The following is a 16,558-nucleotide window of genomic DNA, read 5'->3' on the forward strand; positions in this document are numbered from 1 at the left end:
TCTCTTCTCTTCTCTGCTGCTGCATGTATGGCATACGAGCATACGTGAATGCATTATGCGTGTGCCTCGAAGGCAGACTCTACGGTCTGCTCTGCGTGATACACACGGACAGGTTGCCTCCGGGCAACTTGTTGCTGCTCTCGCTCCTTTCCTCTGGCTGGCTTGCTTGCTAGCCCTCGATACCTCCCTCGCTCTTTGCTGGTGTGGGAGGCTGATCTACGACTAGCGATGGGTTCGAGCCGGCAGCCAGCCGATGAAACCTCAAGGCCCGCCAAAAGTCCCAAGAACAGATCGACAAAAGTCAACCGATTGTTCTTTCAGAGTTCGGATGATCACCACAAGCTATCCTCGTGGTACGTCGTGTTCGTTTGCGCCGAAATTCTGTACAGAATTAGCATTTATTCAAGCCGAGTCTTTCAACTTCGAAAATCCATGATCAACGTATGCTCTTTCTTTCATACGACATTTCTTTGGCAGTGGAATGCTTTCAGAAGTGTTACTAGTTCAATACAGCAAAATATTCGAATTTAGAAGAAAGGTATTCTCATGTTACCAGATTTTCGACAATTTTCATCATTCTTATCTCTTCCACTCAAGCTTTGACGAAAATTTTCCAACTACGCATCCTGCGTACCCAGGCCGAAGACGTCCTCTTTCCTTTCGAATTTCGAGATCCTTGAGCAGAAATTGTGCGTACATTCTTACCCGTCGCTACGGCACGTGTGTCGCGTGTGTGCGTGTTTCAGACACGGTAGATGGCGTGTGTACAGCACCGCGTTCAAGTGCCCCTTCGGGTCCCCCGCGTCCCTCATCTTGTTTTTGACCCCCCACCAAAAGATCTGAGAGACGAACGAAGGGGGCAGAAGCAGGCTGGAGAACGAGGCAGTAGTTGTCGGTGGTTTCAGCGACAGTTCCCGCTCGACTTTCAAACAGGGATAGTCATGTCGACGGAAGACGACCAAAAGTCTTCTCCTCTGCACGGTTTCTCCTTTCGAAACAAATCAAAGGACAATAACATCGTTGAAGTGAACTCGTTGGTTCCTTTTTTTTCTACGTAAATAGTTGGAATATAAAGCAAACGTCACCTACTGAAAAAGTTTTCCGCCGTCCTTCTTGAAATAAAAATAAAAAAGAAGAAAAATAGCAAACAATATAAAGAGAAAATCACACTTTGCCAGTGTAACGTTGCTTTTGTCTGTACATTTGCAAGTGTGTCTCGGTATAATAATACCAACTATAGTACGAATAAGCAAATGCGGATTTAATATGAATAAAACTATGCCTGAGGTGATTTCCGTACAATTTTCACCGACAACGACGACGACGTCCTTTTAACATTACGAAAGGGGATCGTTCTCCATCCCTAAATCCAGGATCAATACCAACGTGTATTGTGTTTTACCGTTTGGATTTTTATACCGGCCTTGTTCGAGAAGGTTGACAGCGAATGTGCTTACCTTGCTACAAAAGGATTATATTCACGATTGGAGTGGATCAGATGAAGACTGCGCGTTACCGATGATAGTCCAAGTACAGAAAACGCTGACTGATAATACAACGAAACAAAGCCGATCATCGCCTTATAAAGCGTAAGAGAAAAGCTCTGCTTCGTGTCACTTCGGTGTTTGATTGTGATTTCATGGATACAGTGACGCGGTACGGTTTAAATCGATCACACGTACGTTTCGAGTAATACAAAGTCCCAAAACAAGAAGAAGCACAAAGCTGACGATGATGAACTGGTAAATGCAACGGTAGATACTCCGATTTTAACCACTGATAACAAACAACGAATGATCGTCAATGAACTGCGAACAGTGTGACATTGTAGAAGTTTGCCGAAGTGCGGGAAGTGTGAAATATCCCGACGGTGTGTTTTATAATAGCTGATTAACAGTAATCGGGCAAAGAGAATACCATTCGATTCCAAGTTCATCCTCGTACATGTCGGAGAAATTATTAGGACAATTCAAGAAACGACAGTGGCGAAGTTGGTGAAGAATATCATTAAGAGGAGGCGAAAGTTCGTCGAAAGATGATAAGGTCCGAGCCGAGGTGGCCATCTTACGCCTTCGTATTCGCTGCTGCTGGATTTTTGTTACTACATTTTCGTCAAACCGCGGTCAATGCTGCTCCAGCCGCAACACATTTGCATCCTGCAGCAGCTGCTCCTCCCGCTGACCAATGCGACTGGGTCGGAAGGTCAGTTTTATCATTTCGGCTAATATGCAGGTGCTCTTGAACTGCAATGGTTCTCTCCTTGGACAGTACTTGCTTCAATTTTTATAACCAGCTCCATTACTATTAGCGGTAAAAAATCGTTTCTTTTGTAAAATTTTGCAAGTACGACACGGAATAGAAAACATTTTTCTACCCGGTGGACAAATCGTTTCAAATCAAAGAATTCGAAATACTGCACGTTAAAAATACAATTCCTTTTTCAATTTCACGACACTTCTGGACAATATTATCTAATTTACTTGAGTCATGTGACGATACAGAATCGTTTGACATTCGCAACGCGTTATAGAGCGTAACAGGTTTCGAAACAGGTTTAAATATTGTGAAATTTAGAATCTTTGACCGTCAATCGAGTCTAGTGGAGTTTTGTAAACGTGAATATAAATTCTTCATTCAATCGTATGATTCTGTGTTGATTCACGTGTCAGGGAAAGAGTATAACTAGACATCTCTGTTCGTCTAACCGTCAATATTTACCCCGGCATACGATACGTATAGAATTATATAAGGCCTAGGTGTGTAATAATAACCTGTCCATTTACACGATCATCGATTACAGAATTTACGAAGATCTAATAACAAACCGCGTGAAATTTTCGCCCGATTTCAGACTGATACGCTACGCGCGACATCGAGTTTTTAATATAGCCACATCCTGTATCTAACTGCCACCTTCTTCGGCTTGTATTTATTCCCAAAGCGCCAAAGGTGTAATATGCATTATACATACATGCATACCGTATATATATATATGTATATATGGATGTATAATGATAATGAGAACGGGGTGTTTCCCTTGTCGCATGAGGCGAAACCGGTTTTGTATAAAGCCGTACAACTGGTTATGTTTTGAAGCAAGATTTTTCTTTCCTACTTATTACAAATCATATACAAGCCACGCGTGAAGTAAATTATATTATATATTCAATATATATATATATATATATATATGTATACATCTATATGCGTATATAATATATACGAAGGTACATTTATTATAGGTATTATACGAATGAGACTCGTACATTTTCTTGATCTTGGATATATTCGTTGGTCAGAGGCGGATTATATAGACGTGAAACATATGAGAAATAATTGAAGCAATATTTTCCAAATACTTCGACATCCTAGGTTACGAATGACCACGACGTTTATTCTCCATGCGTTGTCACAGATATTTTCGAGATAGCACTAAATTCAGTACGGCTACGGAGTTTAAGAGCCTGGGGTATACACTTTCAGCCCCAAAATCGGGTACTTGTACAGAGGCTGGTGTATTTGCATTGAATAAGTCAGACGATCGACGAAAATTGATCCAGCGGATAAGGATCGATATACCAGGTTCGGATAAGTGCTTTTCCCCGACAGCCCGAAAACCGGGAACTTACGGAGATGTCGCTACATCTCGTGTGTTCGAAAAGCGATTACTGGCGCTTTGAAATTCCTCCGAGTTCGGGATTATTAATCGTCAAATTTATTTCCAACAGTGGAGGCGGGGGTCGAGGAGTCCGTCCAGTTTATCTTCGATGTTCGAGAGGCGCGGTGTCCTGGCGCTATCCGCGAGGAGCGCTTCGCATAGTGTTGCAAGGTGGCGGAGGCCGAAGTTTCCGGGGTTGCGTGAAAGTCTCGGGACCGGCGCGAGTCTACCTGGAGGCGAAGGGCACCCTGAGGCCTGTCTACAACCCGAGTGACGGAAAGCACGAGGCTTTGCACCGTTGTTTCCATTCCCGAGGACCGGTGGCCGCCCTCTACGTCGAGGCCGACGAGCCGCCTACCGTCGGACGAACCCGGGTGAAGCTCCAGTACGACCTCGAGTTCTCCCACCTCGTCGACGACGAGGGAGAGTGCAGACCCTGCTCGAAGGAGGAACTATCCGAGGCGTATTGCCAGAGCGACCTCGTCGCCAGGGGGACCGTCAGGGCCGTCGAAAAACGACCCGAAATCGACGCCGCCGAGCTCGTTCTCAGGGTGACAAAGATGCTCCGACGCGTCGACGAATTAGCCGACGTAAGTACGATGGATTTTTTCTTTGATATTAGAGACAGCTAAAAGAGGGGTAAATCAATCGCTTAAACGATGATTTCAAAAATTAAGGTCAACTAGTGATAGCACAAAAAAAAAATAAAAAACTGGCAGCATAAAATTTAAAAAGAATACTGCGGTGGATTTGATCCGCAAGTGTTTCGGTCGTTTCAATCGTTGTTGACGACTTCGTACAGACACGATATTTTCGCGATATTATTGTACCTGCTATGTAATCTTTCTCATGCATATAAACATGGATTAATTTTACGATTATACTTGTTACAGGACAACGAAGTGGACACCGGTGACATTTATCGCAAGGAGGTCCGAATACGAGTCCCTAGTTTGTGCGACGCGCGTCATGGCGAAGGAGAATTTGTGATAATGGCAAAGAAAAGGCTGGGAGATCTGACCTTGGTTTGTGCACCGAGGTTGGAAGCCTGGGCAGAGGCAGTCAGAGAGCTGCAGTCCGCTCCTTGCGTGTTAAAGAGCTAATATCCACGGTATATTTTTAATATGGACGAATAATTTTGCGAATATGGTGAATTTTTGTGTAGTTGGTACTGTACGTAACAAGCATACCATCGATATAAAAGATGAGAGACTCGATTTATTTAAAACTATTTCGCGGTTCGTGTTATATTATATAATCAGGCGAATTGTGCCTGTAATAATATGTGATTCTTAATCTGCGATTACGCATATGTTTAGATATCAGTGATCAGGATTATACAGTTTTGAATTGATAAAGTGATCTACTATTTTTATTTTAAATATAATGCGTGTAATGTATCGATGTAAAAAGTATAGGAAAATGAAAAAACGACTATAGAGAAAAAACAAATAGTGTACATAGATTTATGTATATGTATGTATGTGTATTGTATATTGGGTTGTACATACCACGATTGTACTTTGTTGTATTAAGCGATCGATCTCTGAACTGTGATATTATTGTATTATTAGAGGTTTATCAAAACGAACAAAAAAAAAACAGAAAACAACGGATAAAGTAAATCTATATCAGTTTTATTTAATGTGTAAAAACAACGAATAAAAAACTAAATTGTTCATGCGAAAATCCATGTTCTATCATTATCATTGTTATTATTATTATTATTAATATCATCGTTCTCATCATCATAGGTATTTAAAAGTCAAAAAATTTTATTCAAACTCACCCACATCTCGAATTTGATGAAGTATTGGCACATAATATATTTCACTCCGGCCCACCATAAAGTTCACCATAATGTTTTCAGTAATTTACTTTACTGCGCACTGCAACTGTGTTTATTTTCCGTACATCGTATATATTCCTTGGGGTTATATGGTACACAGAGAGGAAGAGAGAAAAAAGAAACATGGGGCTCGCAGCTATGCGCTGCAAATTATTATTTAAGCCGATCGGCGACGAAGTTAATTTTCAAGGACGTATAAGCTGTATAAAGGCATGCGGTACTACGGCAAATTGAATATTTTCTCGGAGACGTCGAAGTGACGGGCCCGGGTAAAAAAGTTTGAACCGAGCTAAACAACGGGCAAGAAGCGCGGTTGGAACCGAGAAGAGGACGCGTCTCATCTAAATTCCGAGAGGTCGTCACGTAGATACGCGGATCGGTTTTATTTACCCCTCGATAAATATCCAGTCTTCCTTTTTTGTTTTTGTTTTCTTTTGCCGTTTAACTGCGAACTCTCAAAGCTCGCGAGCACAAGCTTCGTGAATCACGTGCATCGCCTTGTACGGTGAGAAACACTTTTTGCCGGTTTGATCTGCGGATCAAACCGCCTTCCCGGTGACAAACTTGTATATTATACCTAATGCCAAGATCGATTCGAATCGTCGCTTTCGAGTCACGTAGACATTGTTGATTTTATTTGGAATGAAAATTGCACGACACAACGAGGAATTAAATCACCGCAGATACCATAACAATTATTTAATTAATTACACATGTCACTCGACATCGAAAGTTAATTGTTCGGACGATCAAACCTGCTTGTATTCATATTCGCTACGGTTCCACTACGGGCGTCGGTTGCTCCTTCGCACATTAATTTACACAAGCACACGTGCAAAGACACTGTTTTAAGTAATCGTTTCTAGGAAAGGTTTTGATCGTCATATCGTCTAACAACCAGAGCTGTATTCGACAGAGGTGTAGATCTCGGTCGCAATTTTCTCTAAACATATCGCAGCGCCATCTCTTAATTGTGATGCGAACGTAACTGTTGTTGCTCTGGATGGTAAGGAAGGAAGTTTTTAGAATAACATTGCGCAAGTGCAATTCTGTAGAGATTGCCGATATTTGACCAGTTGAGCTAATTTTCTTTACGACCCGAATGGATGTCTGTATTTCAAAAAGAGGTTACGTTGTTATATCAAGCTATTGCAAATACATTGCGTAATGTAGACACGAAATAATTATTTGATGCTTCAATTAGAAATTTATTTCTAAAAAAACTACGGCAGTTTCAATTCATACCGACGTGACGATAAAAAATTCTACGACGAAACTAGGGAATTGTGGGTGACTCGACTTCGTGATGTTGCTTTTCAGAAACTGGCGCAAAGTTCAAACTCAGCTCATATTTGGCGAATGAGAAATTAAAGCATTGAAAAGGAAAAAAATAGGTTACTGAAATTACATGAGTTGGAATTTCGGATGTTCATATATAAATGTACAGAACATATGTGCAAGTATAATTGACCATATTTCGTTCAACAAATATATATAACACTTTATTTCGTAACAAATTACATGGAAAACACCAGACTGAAAACACGTACAGAAAAGCCAATTACATTCACGTATATCCGTTAAACAAACAACGATTTTATATTGTTCATCAATAATACATATTTACCTATTACAAAATCAGCGACTACCTGAATAATCCAGATAAAAAGTCACACTTGAAATTTGAATTCCGTAATTATTAACGGACGGCGGCTATACGAATTAATATTATACGTAGAATTATACAAAATTAGTAAAGATATACGTGAATATTAGCAGTTTAAGCTTTGAAATTTTTATCTGGAGACTATACCACAAACCCGTTATAAATAACGTAAGTCAATTATTCCAAAATAAGTTCCAAAAAATGCAACCTAGATATACATAAATGAATTTGGAATGTTGAGTTGATTATAGAAGAAAGCAAATTTACAGTAGAATCACCTGTAAATCGGTATAATTAATTTTCCCAATCAATCCATACTCCAATCGTCTGTTTTTAATAGATGAAAATTTATCGCCATAGCTAACTACCGATTTCACGACAGATTTTCTATTCTCGGTTTATACTGAGCAAGAATTTGGATACGAAATTTGAAAAAATGGGCGGACCTTATTGACGTCCATTAATTCAATTATAATAACATTATAGATTTGTCAACATCCAAATGAGCACCTCATTCCCACAACCAGTATCGCTCAAAAGGCAGACTTAATTTGAAAGTAAGCGATAGATATGAGAAATAATAAGGGAATGATGACTCGGCAAGGACAAAGAGGCAAGATAAAATTTATTCGCCGCTGAAGATATCTATATTTGATAGCATTTCTATTAAAGTAAATATTCATCAATGGATCGGAACTCGAGCGGCAGTAACAGCAAAAAAAGAGTGGGGAATAACGTTGAAACAGAAAGAAAGAACTTATCACAAACGCAAATTACCTAGATATGAAGAATTATCACCATCAGAAATTAATGTTCTTTTTATCAGTTGGACCACGTAAATGGGAATTGGAAGTTAAAAACTCTTGATAGCATGTAACTTCAAACAGAACGATAAGTCGACAAAACAATGATCTGACTGATTATTTAAATATTTTCTTTCGGTTTTCTTATTTCGTTTTCGATGAGTACAAAAATATTTAAACTTAAATTTTATATTCGTCATAATACATTGTGTAAAGGTGTGCCGAAAAATATATTAATATATATATTTATATAAGTAGTATAATAAGACAACCAGAATTGCTTTCTGGACTAATTTCTGCAAAGTTAATTAGATATAGGGTAAATACGTGTCAAGGGAACAGTTTCAATCAAAAAACCAATGATACATAAATTTACCAAAACAAATCTATCGAAATTTGTTTTTTGTTCCTTTTGTATTTTTCATTTTAGAGATTTTTGTACATCAATCTTCCGTTGCTTGTCACCCGAAAATTTTAAGCTTTGGCATCTTTCAATCATTACGCCCATTAATTTCGTAAGGAAAATAAATTTATCCCGAGTAACGTTCAGAGAGTATAAATTTATATACTTCGAAATAAATCACTAGTATTTTTCATACATATACATAAATATTTGGTATTTTGAAAATTTCACGACCCTTTGAAGACAAGAAGTTATCACATATTATTACTGAATAATTAGTATACATAAATGAACAAAAAGTAGTACCCACGAGAAGACACGTGATTTTTTTTAGCAAATGTTTCCGCACAAACCAAGTGAATTTTCGAATCAATACAATGAAACAGTGACTAAGATAGTACTGAAAATAAAGTCAAACAGAGTAGAATATGCAAATAAGTAAACGGAGAATAATTCAACACATATTATATCAGTTTGACAAATGGAGAATATTACCACTCAGTGATTGACGAAGGATTAAAAAAAGGATTTTGAAAGTAGATTATTCGTTTCTTGCGCCTAAATGAAGAGAAAGTCGTTGTAATACACCACTGTCGACAAGATCCAATAATGTCAATTCTGTAATGCTCAAAATCTTATCAACTTCAATCTACCTTGTAATTTACGAAACTTAACTCGCAAACCTCTTGATATTTACATAACGGTATGTAAATATACTGTGCAAATACTGTTGCTAACTGTAACCCTGCTTATTCATCGTTACGTTTTCAGCTATATTCTGAACACTCGTATCGAACCCAGCGTTAGTTAATCACGTGTTTGTCAAACTACCGAGAAAAAAGGATAAGATATGCAATATGTATGTTGACAAGATGAAAATTGCTAAATCGATATAAAAGAATGTTAATAACAATAACTTTCTACTCAGTCAATCGAGAAAATCAATGTAACAGCTCATTTTCAATATTTGTTTGGAAAACCACCGAATCTCTTAAAATTATTTGGAAACAGCCAATTTGAATTGGTTAAATCACTAAATATCGCTTTCAGCAGAAACCAATAACTGAATAAACTACAATCCATACAGCAGACGCTTTCAATGTAGTAAGTCAAAGGCTTGATCTACATTATTTACCCTAGTACCATGCGATCACTACAGCTCCTATAAATCAAAATAATCACATCAATAATCGCATTCTGCCATAGATGTACTAAATCCGAAACTGTCTTTGTTTGCTTTGTCATTATCTTTCTCTACATGTAGAGCTTACGAGATGCATCTTCTAAATTCAATAAATTCATTCATAAATACCTAAATTCATAGACGAAGCATATCTGGTGGAAGGGGAATAAGGAAAATGGTGAAATTTCAAACAAGAAAATCAAGCGATGGTCTAACGCAATTATGAATAAGGTGTTTACATGCATTGCATCGTATCAAAGTTTACCTTCAATTCCTATAATCAATCTCACGCTACATGTTGAAAGACATGTGTTAGCGTATACTTTTTAACACAATACTGTATCGAGCAGAAGAATAAAGGAAATTTTTAATGAAAGTTTTTGCTTAAATCTGAGGTATAAAACGTCTCGCTTTACCAATTAGGTAATGCTGAAAACTTTTCGTTGAAAATTCAAAGAGCACCTTAAAGCTAGAAAATTGAATTATGTGAAAAAAGTTCGTATATGTGTTTTCAAATGATGAGAAAAATATAATTAGAATAGGCATTGTATATAAAACTTTACACGTAGCACTTACGTTCACTTGTTAGTGCGAGGATTATTTTGAAAACTTTTCAATAAAAATTCAAATTCATTCGTTGAAACGGTTCTTTTAGTGATTCCCTTTCCTCCCATCTCTGTTCGCGTAGACAGCTACTCAAAAATCTTTCAATATTTACAGTAATATTTACCTAGATTCTTTGCAATACTCGCGAATTTCAAGTTCTCACACACATCTTTCATGAATACATTAGAAGACGTACGGATAATTGGGACACAGAGATATCACTAGATCATCCATGTTAGGAAGAACTACGAGCTTCTCAAATTCCCTCAGTAATTTGTTCTCAATAAGACTCGTTATGTAAGTCAGATTGACCGGCTTCTCACCTAACGCTGGTTTTGCAGTTAAACTTATTTTTGGAACTGTTCGAAAGCCATACCATAATCTATCCGAAGGTGGCGGCGGTATATTCAAAACGAGGCATCCCTCTATACTGGACACTGTGACCATCAGTCGAATCTCTTTATTAGAAAATCCCTCCATTGCACGTCGTATATAGCGTATCTCTGTCGCCTGTAACAGACATATGAGACGCTTAGCTACCGATTCAAATTTCGTATCAATTTCTCAATTATCGAGCGTCGAATACATTATTTAATAGAATTTGTAAACCAATATTGTCAACTCACGTGCTGAAAATATTTGTTGGCGGCTAGCTTATCCACCATATTCAGGAACCTTCTACCGGACGATTGAGGTGGCCTGTAATTTCACAAAAATAAAGTGACATCAAATAACAATAAGATAACATCTCCGGTGCTCGTAAATAAATGTTCAACTAACGTTGAATCTCGAGCTGTGTTGGGCACAGTGACATTTGAATTATCTTCTTCTTCGGTAGATGTCTCTGGACTGTCTTCTACGTCACTATCAAACATGGGGGATCGAGCCGGTTTTGGCTTATCGGTTCCTGGCATGTCGCTGGCATTACCAGAAATCGAACCCGCTCTTGTGAGTTTCATGAGATTGACCTTCGTCTCTGTTGTCATCGTAAGACAACCTTCGTAAGATATATCTAGATTAAGCCAAAGACCGCGTTGATCCAGTACAGGCTGAGAAGCTTTGTGTATCACAGGTGCGCCCTGGCCTATTACTAACTCTGACACGAGAAGACTTTCCATAAAGTAGGGCAACTTTATGTTTGACATTTTACGCTGAATTTTATCTTGAATCAAACTTATAGTTTCTGGACATTTGTGCATATCATATAGGATTCTACCAACAAGAGCATTCATCCAAGTAATGTTACTCTTCTCTCTATTCTCAGAATCGGATGACGCACTAGCAGTCATCTAAAATAGAATGGCAACACTTGTAAAAGAAGGCATGAATATACGAAATATGACTGAAAAAAAATTAAAATCTGTTATGTTCTTCTTACCGCTGTGTACATCGCCATATAAGCACTGTAACTCAGTTCGTTAGGAATTTCTGAAGATCCAATTGTAGTGACAGAATTCTTACTCTCGTTGTTGCCTTGTACAGGCGGCGATGTTGTTGCCAGGATTATCTCATTTATAGAACTTACTGAGCCACGCTTGTTAGCTGTATTGACAGCATCGTTCAGTCGTCTAAACCTATTGACAATGCAGTGAAAACCAGTTGTAATATTTAGTGAACGAATGACATAAGGAATCAAACGAATTGCATTGAATGATGCACACGTCGATAACAGGTAGTTAAACAAAACGATTCAATTATAAAAGATTGATGAGAGTTACCAATCTTCCTTCTGTCTGTCTGTTCGTGCAAAAATGTACATCTTTGATCTCTGACCACTCTCGTCGGTGCAATCTTCAAAAACATCTTTAGCTTCTTTTGAATCCTTAGACAGATCTTCATCAGTCTCATCCTCTTCATGAATGGTGCCATCTTCATCAACGCCAATTTTTTGAAGAATCTCATCCTCAGATGTCTCATTTAAAGAAGAACTCTCAATTAAAGCATCCTTACCGAATGTTATGCAGATTGGATACTTTTTACTCCACCTCCTGTAACAACGAAACATCATATTTCATATTCTAAGCTGTGCGGAGAAGAAGAAATAAGATAAATTAGAGGGTTCACATTAAAAAGTAAACAATACCAGAGATTGTATAGGCACAGCTGTGATAAGTTACCTTCTTCTTATCAGCCCTTCCGGAAGTAGTTTAATTGTGGCATTAGCAAGCGTGTAGACTTTCTTCCAAATGTATCTAACGTTTTGTTTTGGCTCGTCCCAAACTTCACGTTTTGGTATTCGCGTCTTAGTTTCCATCACCTTTAAGCTGCCTCCTTCTAATCTGAAGTAAACTGAAACTGTTCTAGCAACGTGGTAATTGTCAGGATCGTAGCTGTATGGCAGCTGATTTAGCCACCCTTCAAATCGATCCAAAACGACATGCTCCTCTGCTGCAGGTATTTCCAAAACAGAGACCTGCTCGTCGCCGCTTCTGACGTCTTCAATCTTCTGAGGTGTCATTAAAGTCTGAGTTACTAGAGCTAGCGCTCTTTGAATCGTGATTGTAACAAATATTCCAGCAATGAGACCAACAATGTATTCAGGCAAAGGAATAACGTGATACGCGCCGAGAAGTATTATGGGAACGCTGATAAGCTGATAAATTATTTTCTTAAAAAGTTGAGTCAATGCAGGTTCGGACTTTACTCGCTGTGGAATAAGCTTCTCAATAGCATTCAAAGGTAGTCTGATCAGAGGTGTTTGTAATGTTTTATTACCATCCGAGCTTCGTTGAGCTTGTAAATTTTTGTCATCCACATTAGATTTTGATAACAAATCGTCCTCGGCGAGCTCCGCAGCCTCTACTCCACTCTCAACACTATCCTCTTCAGAATTTTTTGTCTTCAGACCAGTCTTAATGTTATAGAATCCTGTGAATCTGGCGGAACGATTTTTACTGAATTTTACAGGGGATGAAGACTCCAGTTCCTGTTGTTCCGAAAGATTATCTTCAGTTGGGGTGATGTCAGCCAAGTCTTCGGAATCACTAACACTAGAATTATCTTTGCTTCTGCGTTTTTTCTTTTTCCTCTCGCTTTTAATCTCAGAAATTTTTTCCTCAAAAGTTTTTGTTATCTTCCCCTTGATTTCGGATAACATCTTCCATGGATCGGTGGGTGGCGTGCCTTCTGACAAATTTCCATCGACGCTTGCCGATCGCCTGCCCAGACTAGTGCCTTCTCCCAATTCATCCTCAGATCTATTCCGACTAGTTTTACATGGACTAGATTTTGTCGATGGGTGCTCAGACTCCGGAGTGTACAACTCGTCGTCATCTGTGCTTGGGTAAAGCTCCTCAAGTTCATCGTCACTGGCATGATACCGGATCACTGGCACCGAGGTCATTATCGGTTTACCTGTTTTAACAAAAACAATTAGCTACCATATTGTCGTCACGCTGCTGGCACAAATTGTAATTGCTACATTAGTTCACAAATAAAATAAGTATGTAGAGGCTGGGTTGTGGAAAATAAAACACCGAATGCTGGTCATGCTAGGAATTAAGTACCAAAGATTTGATAAACATTGCAAGAGGCAATAGAGAGCGGAATAAAAATTAGTCTCAACAGACAAATACATTGAATCTCACCCTTCAGCATACCCAGGGTAACCTTTCCAGGGGTAGTTGGTTTGGAACTCATTTTTCCACAGCCACTAAAAAGCGGTCAGACAATAGTTGTAAAGCTAAAAACAAGCGAGCGGTTTCGTGTCAAACCCAAAAATTTCGATTTTATTTTCTTCTCTCTTTACTTATCACTTGTCAGATGCAAGTGTCGCGAGCAACTGCAAAGGATTGCGTTAAGTGTTCCAGAAACTTGCCGCAACAGCGTAATAAACGTACTTTAAAACTGGCTCCAGCATATTCGCGGTAAACAAGTGTCAATAATCGAAAACTCTAATGAAAAACTATAACGACGCAGTATTTATGAAGTGCGTATTTTGTCGTACCGGTGGATTTTTATACTTCACATTCACAAGCGCAGACAGCTTGTGATTCCCCGCTACGCACAGCCGACTATTTCTTATTTTTTACTTTATTCCGTATTAGAGATATTACACCACTGGAAATATAAAGAACTTGCATTCCTACCCGTTGGGCATATTTATTCGGCAAACGTAAAACAGAGTCATGCTATTAGTTACACCTACAATCACGCAATGTTTGGTCGGAGTTCTCCGCGCGGTTAGTTACCTTTATGCGAAAAATAATCAATTTACTTCGCGATATAGCGCAGATTTCACATCATATCTGTTTACTACCGCACATCGTCGCACACCATACACACACGTGTCACACGTCGGAATGACGAAGCTTCGACAAACTTAATCATTTAAATCGATTGTCGAATGACAATCATAGCCTCTCGATTTTTGGCTCACTTCATAGCTAGACAGCGACGCCGAGTTAAGCAACCAAGTACATCGTAACGTCAATCGTACGAGTTGCTTGAAAGATGGCGGCCGGTCCGATCGCCGAAAGAAATCAAGGTAATTCATAATGTTTAAGAAAATTAATGGAGATTAACAATTGTCGTTTTAAAGACCTATTTCTTACATATCACAAACATCGCGGATAAGTTTTCAATTGCGCATCTTTAACTCAACATTTTCTGTTATGAACAATTCACGATTTAGGTTATGTTAGGTTATGTTATCTCGTAGCTAGAAGTACTTTTGAAAGAACGTTGCCTGGAATCCTAATTTTTACTTCATTGTCGCGCATAATTATTTCTTGAGTCAATTGTGATTAATAAATAACCTGAATATGACGTATTTCCAGATGCTACAATCTATGTTGGTGGTCTTGACGACAAAGTTACGGAGTCTCTCATGTGGGAACTCTTCGTACAATCTGGCCCCGTCGGTAAGAAAAGTTTGCTATTGTCTTTTTCTTCTATTAAATTATAAGAAAAACCTGAATCATTTTCATTAAATTATGTCTCATGCTTAGCTATTCAAAACTAACTTTCTGTTTCAGTTAACGTTCATATGCCAAAAGATAGAGTGACTCAAATGCACCAGGGATATGGGTTTGTCGAATTTATGGGGGAGGAGGATGCAGATTACGCGATCAAAATTATGAACATGATCAAGCTGTACGGGAAACCAATAAGAGTAAACAAAGCTAGCGCCCATCAGAAGAATTTGGACGTAGGAGCAAACATTTTTATTGGAAACTTGGATCCAGAAGTAGATGAAAAATTACTCTACGATACGTTTAGTGCATTTGGTGTTATTCTCCAAACACCTAAGGTAGGTTAAGTCACTTTCAATTATGAGTAATTAGCTGTTGCGTCTCATATATCGAAAAGAAACGTGAATAATTAATGCTACGCATTACCCATATTTCAGATAATGCGAGATCCAGAAACAGGAAATTCAAAGGGGTTTGCCTTTATAAATTTCGCATCATTTGACGCATCAGACGCTAGCATTGAGGCGATGAATGGTCAGTACTTGTGCAACCGTCCAATCTCCGTATCCTATGCCTTTAAGCGAGACGCGAAGGGCGAGCGTCACGGAAGCGCGGCAGAGCGTCTACTCGCAGCTCAAAATCCGCTAAGCCAAGCAGACAGGCCGCATCAATTGTTCGCGGACGCACCGCCTCTCAATCCAGTGACTCAGGCTCAGAACCCCAACATGCCGCCGCACCAGGTTCAGCACCATCCGCATCATCCTCATCACGGAATGATGCACCATCATCACGGAATGGTCGTTCCTCCCCCGCCGCCTCCCTCGACTCCTGGGCCACCGATGGGACACCATCACCACCCTCCCCCGCCTCCAGTCCCTCCTCCACCATCGGGAGGATTTCCTCCATCCAACATTCCACCTCCTCCGTTACCACCGATGTCAGGAATGCACCAATCGCATCCCCCTCTTCCCCCAGGGATGCCACCTCCTCTGCCTCCTATGCCTGTACCAAACTCGCAGCAGCAGCAAGCTGCTCGCATGATGCCGCCTCCGCCACACTGGGGACCACAGGGCCAGTTTCCTCCTCCGCCTCCCCCAGGCAGTGCTGGTGGACCACAGTATGGACAGTTTCAACCGCCGCCTAGACCTCCTCCAGGGTGGCGCCATCCACCACCTCCGCCTGCTTCACAAGGGGGGCCACCCCCCCCTCCGCCGCCGCAATTCAGGCCCCCATTCCCACCGAGAGGCCCACCACCTCCACCACCTCCGCATGAAACGGGACAGTACTGATTTGGGACTTATAAATTGAATGTTTTATAATAAATGATTGACTTGATTGAATAAAATGTAAATCTGTATTATATTAATATTTTTGCTGGATCGAGAGAAAAGAAGTTATGTTACATAGTCGTGCCTCTTTAGAAATTTAAGATTTTTAAACATTTTCCACCAATCTACGATTTCGGTCAAATGTCACA

The 16,558-nt window shown here is 39.5% G+C and overlaps 4 protein-coding genes across 7 annotated transcripts in view; 2 read left to right on the plus strand and 2 right to left on the minus strand.

Moving 5' to 3' along the window:
• The window catches only part of LOC124176189 (rho GTPase-activating protein 44-like), a 79,254-nt gene extending 72,868 nt beyond the window's left edge, over positions 1–6,386 (minus strand). The window contains exon 1 of the mRNA XM_046557126.1: positions 5,448–6,386. The gene's annotated coding sequence lies outside the window, so the exon portion shown is untranslated. The remainder of the gene's footprint in view (positions 1–5,447) is intronic.
• Positions 885–5,338, plus strand: LOC124176192 (meteorin-like protein). The gene is made up of 3 exons (XM_046557131.1): positions 885–2,202; positions 3,729–4,248; positions 4,552–5,338. The coding sequence occupies exons 1-3, from the start codon at positions 2,036–2,038 to the stop codon at positions 4,759–4,761; spliced, it is 897 nt and encodes a 298-aa protein (XP_046413087.1). The 5' UTR covers positions 885–2,035; the 3' UTR covers positions 4,762–5,338.
• A 540-nt stretch (positions 6,387–6,926) lies between the features above and the next one.
• Positions 6,927–14,478, minus strand: LOC124176196 (testis-expressed protein 2). 4 transcript variants are annotated; one of them, XM_046557137.1, is made up of 8 exons: positions 14,359–14,475; positions 13,756–13,820; positions 12,286–13,522; positions 11,887–12,156; positions 11,547–11,742; positions 10,949–11,457; positions 10,795–10,867; positions 6,927–10,678 (listed from the first exon to the last, which is right to left on the minus strand). In XM_046557137.1, exons 2-8 carry the CDS (start codon positions 13,805–13,807, stop codon positions 10,352–10,354), a joined length of 2,664 nt encoding a protein of 887 aa, XP_046413093.1. In that variant the 5' UTR covers positions 13,808–13,820; positions 14,359–14,475; the 3' UTR covers positions 6,927–10,351. The 4 variants fall into 4 exon arrangements, with proteins under 4 accessions (XP_046413093.1, XP_046413092.1, XP_046413096.1 ...); XM_046557136.1 differs by having other exon boundaries at positions 13,756–13,850; positions 14,359–14,457; XM_046557140.1 differs by lacking the exon at positions 13,756–13,820 and having other exon boundaries at positions 14,385–14,478.
• Positions 14,479–14,510: 32 nt separating this feature from the next.
• LOC124176197 (splicing factor 3B subunit 4) lies at positions 14,511–16,441 on the plus strand. Its single transcript, XM_046557141.1, has 4 exons — positions 14,511–14,654; positions 14,947–15,030; positions 15,145–15,419; positions 15,519–16,441. The coding sequence occupies exons 1-4, from the start codon at positions 14,621–14,623 to the stop codon at positions 16,368–16,370; spliced, it is 1,245 nt and encodes a 414-aa protein (XP_046413097.1). The 5' UTR covers positions 14,511–14,620; the 3' UTR covers positions 16,371–16,441.
• The last annotated feature ends 117 nt before the right edge of the window (positions 16,442–16,558 follow it).

Source organism: Neodiprion fabricii, chromosome 2 (assembly GCF_021155785.1).
Source record: "Neodiprion fabricii isolate iyNeoFabr1 chromosome 2, iyNeoFabr1.1, whole genome shotgun sequence".
NCBI classification, from domain to species: domain Eukaryota; kingdom Metazoa; phylum Arthropoda; class Insecta; order Hymenoptera; family Diprionidae; genus Neodiprion; species Neodiprion fabricii.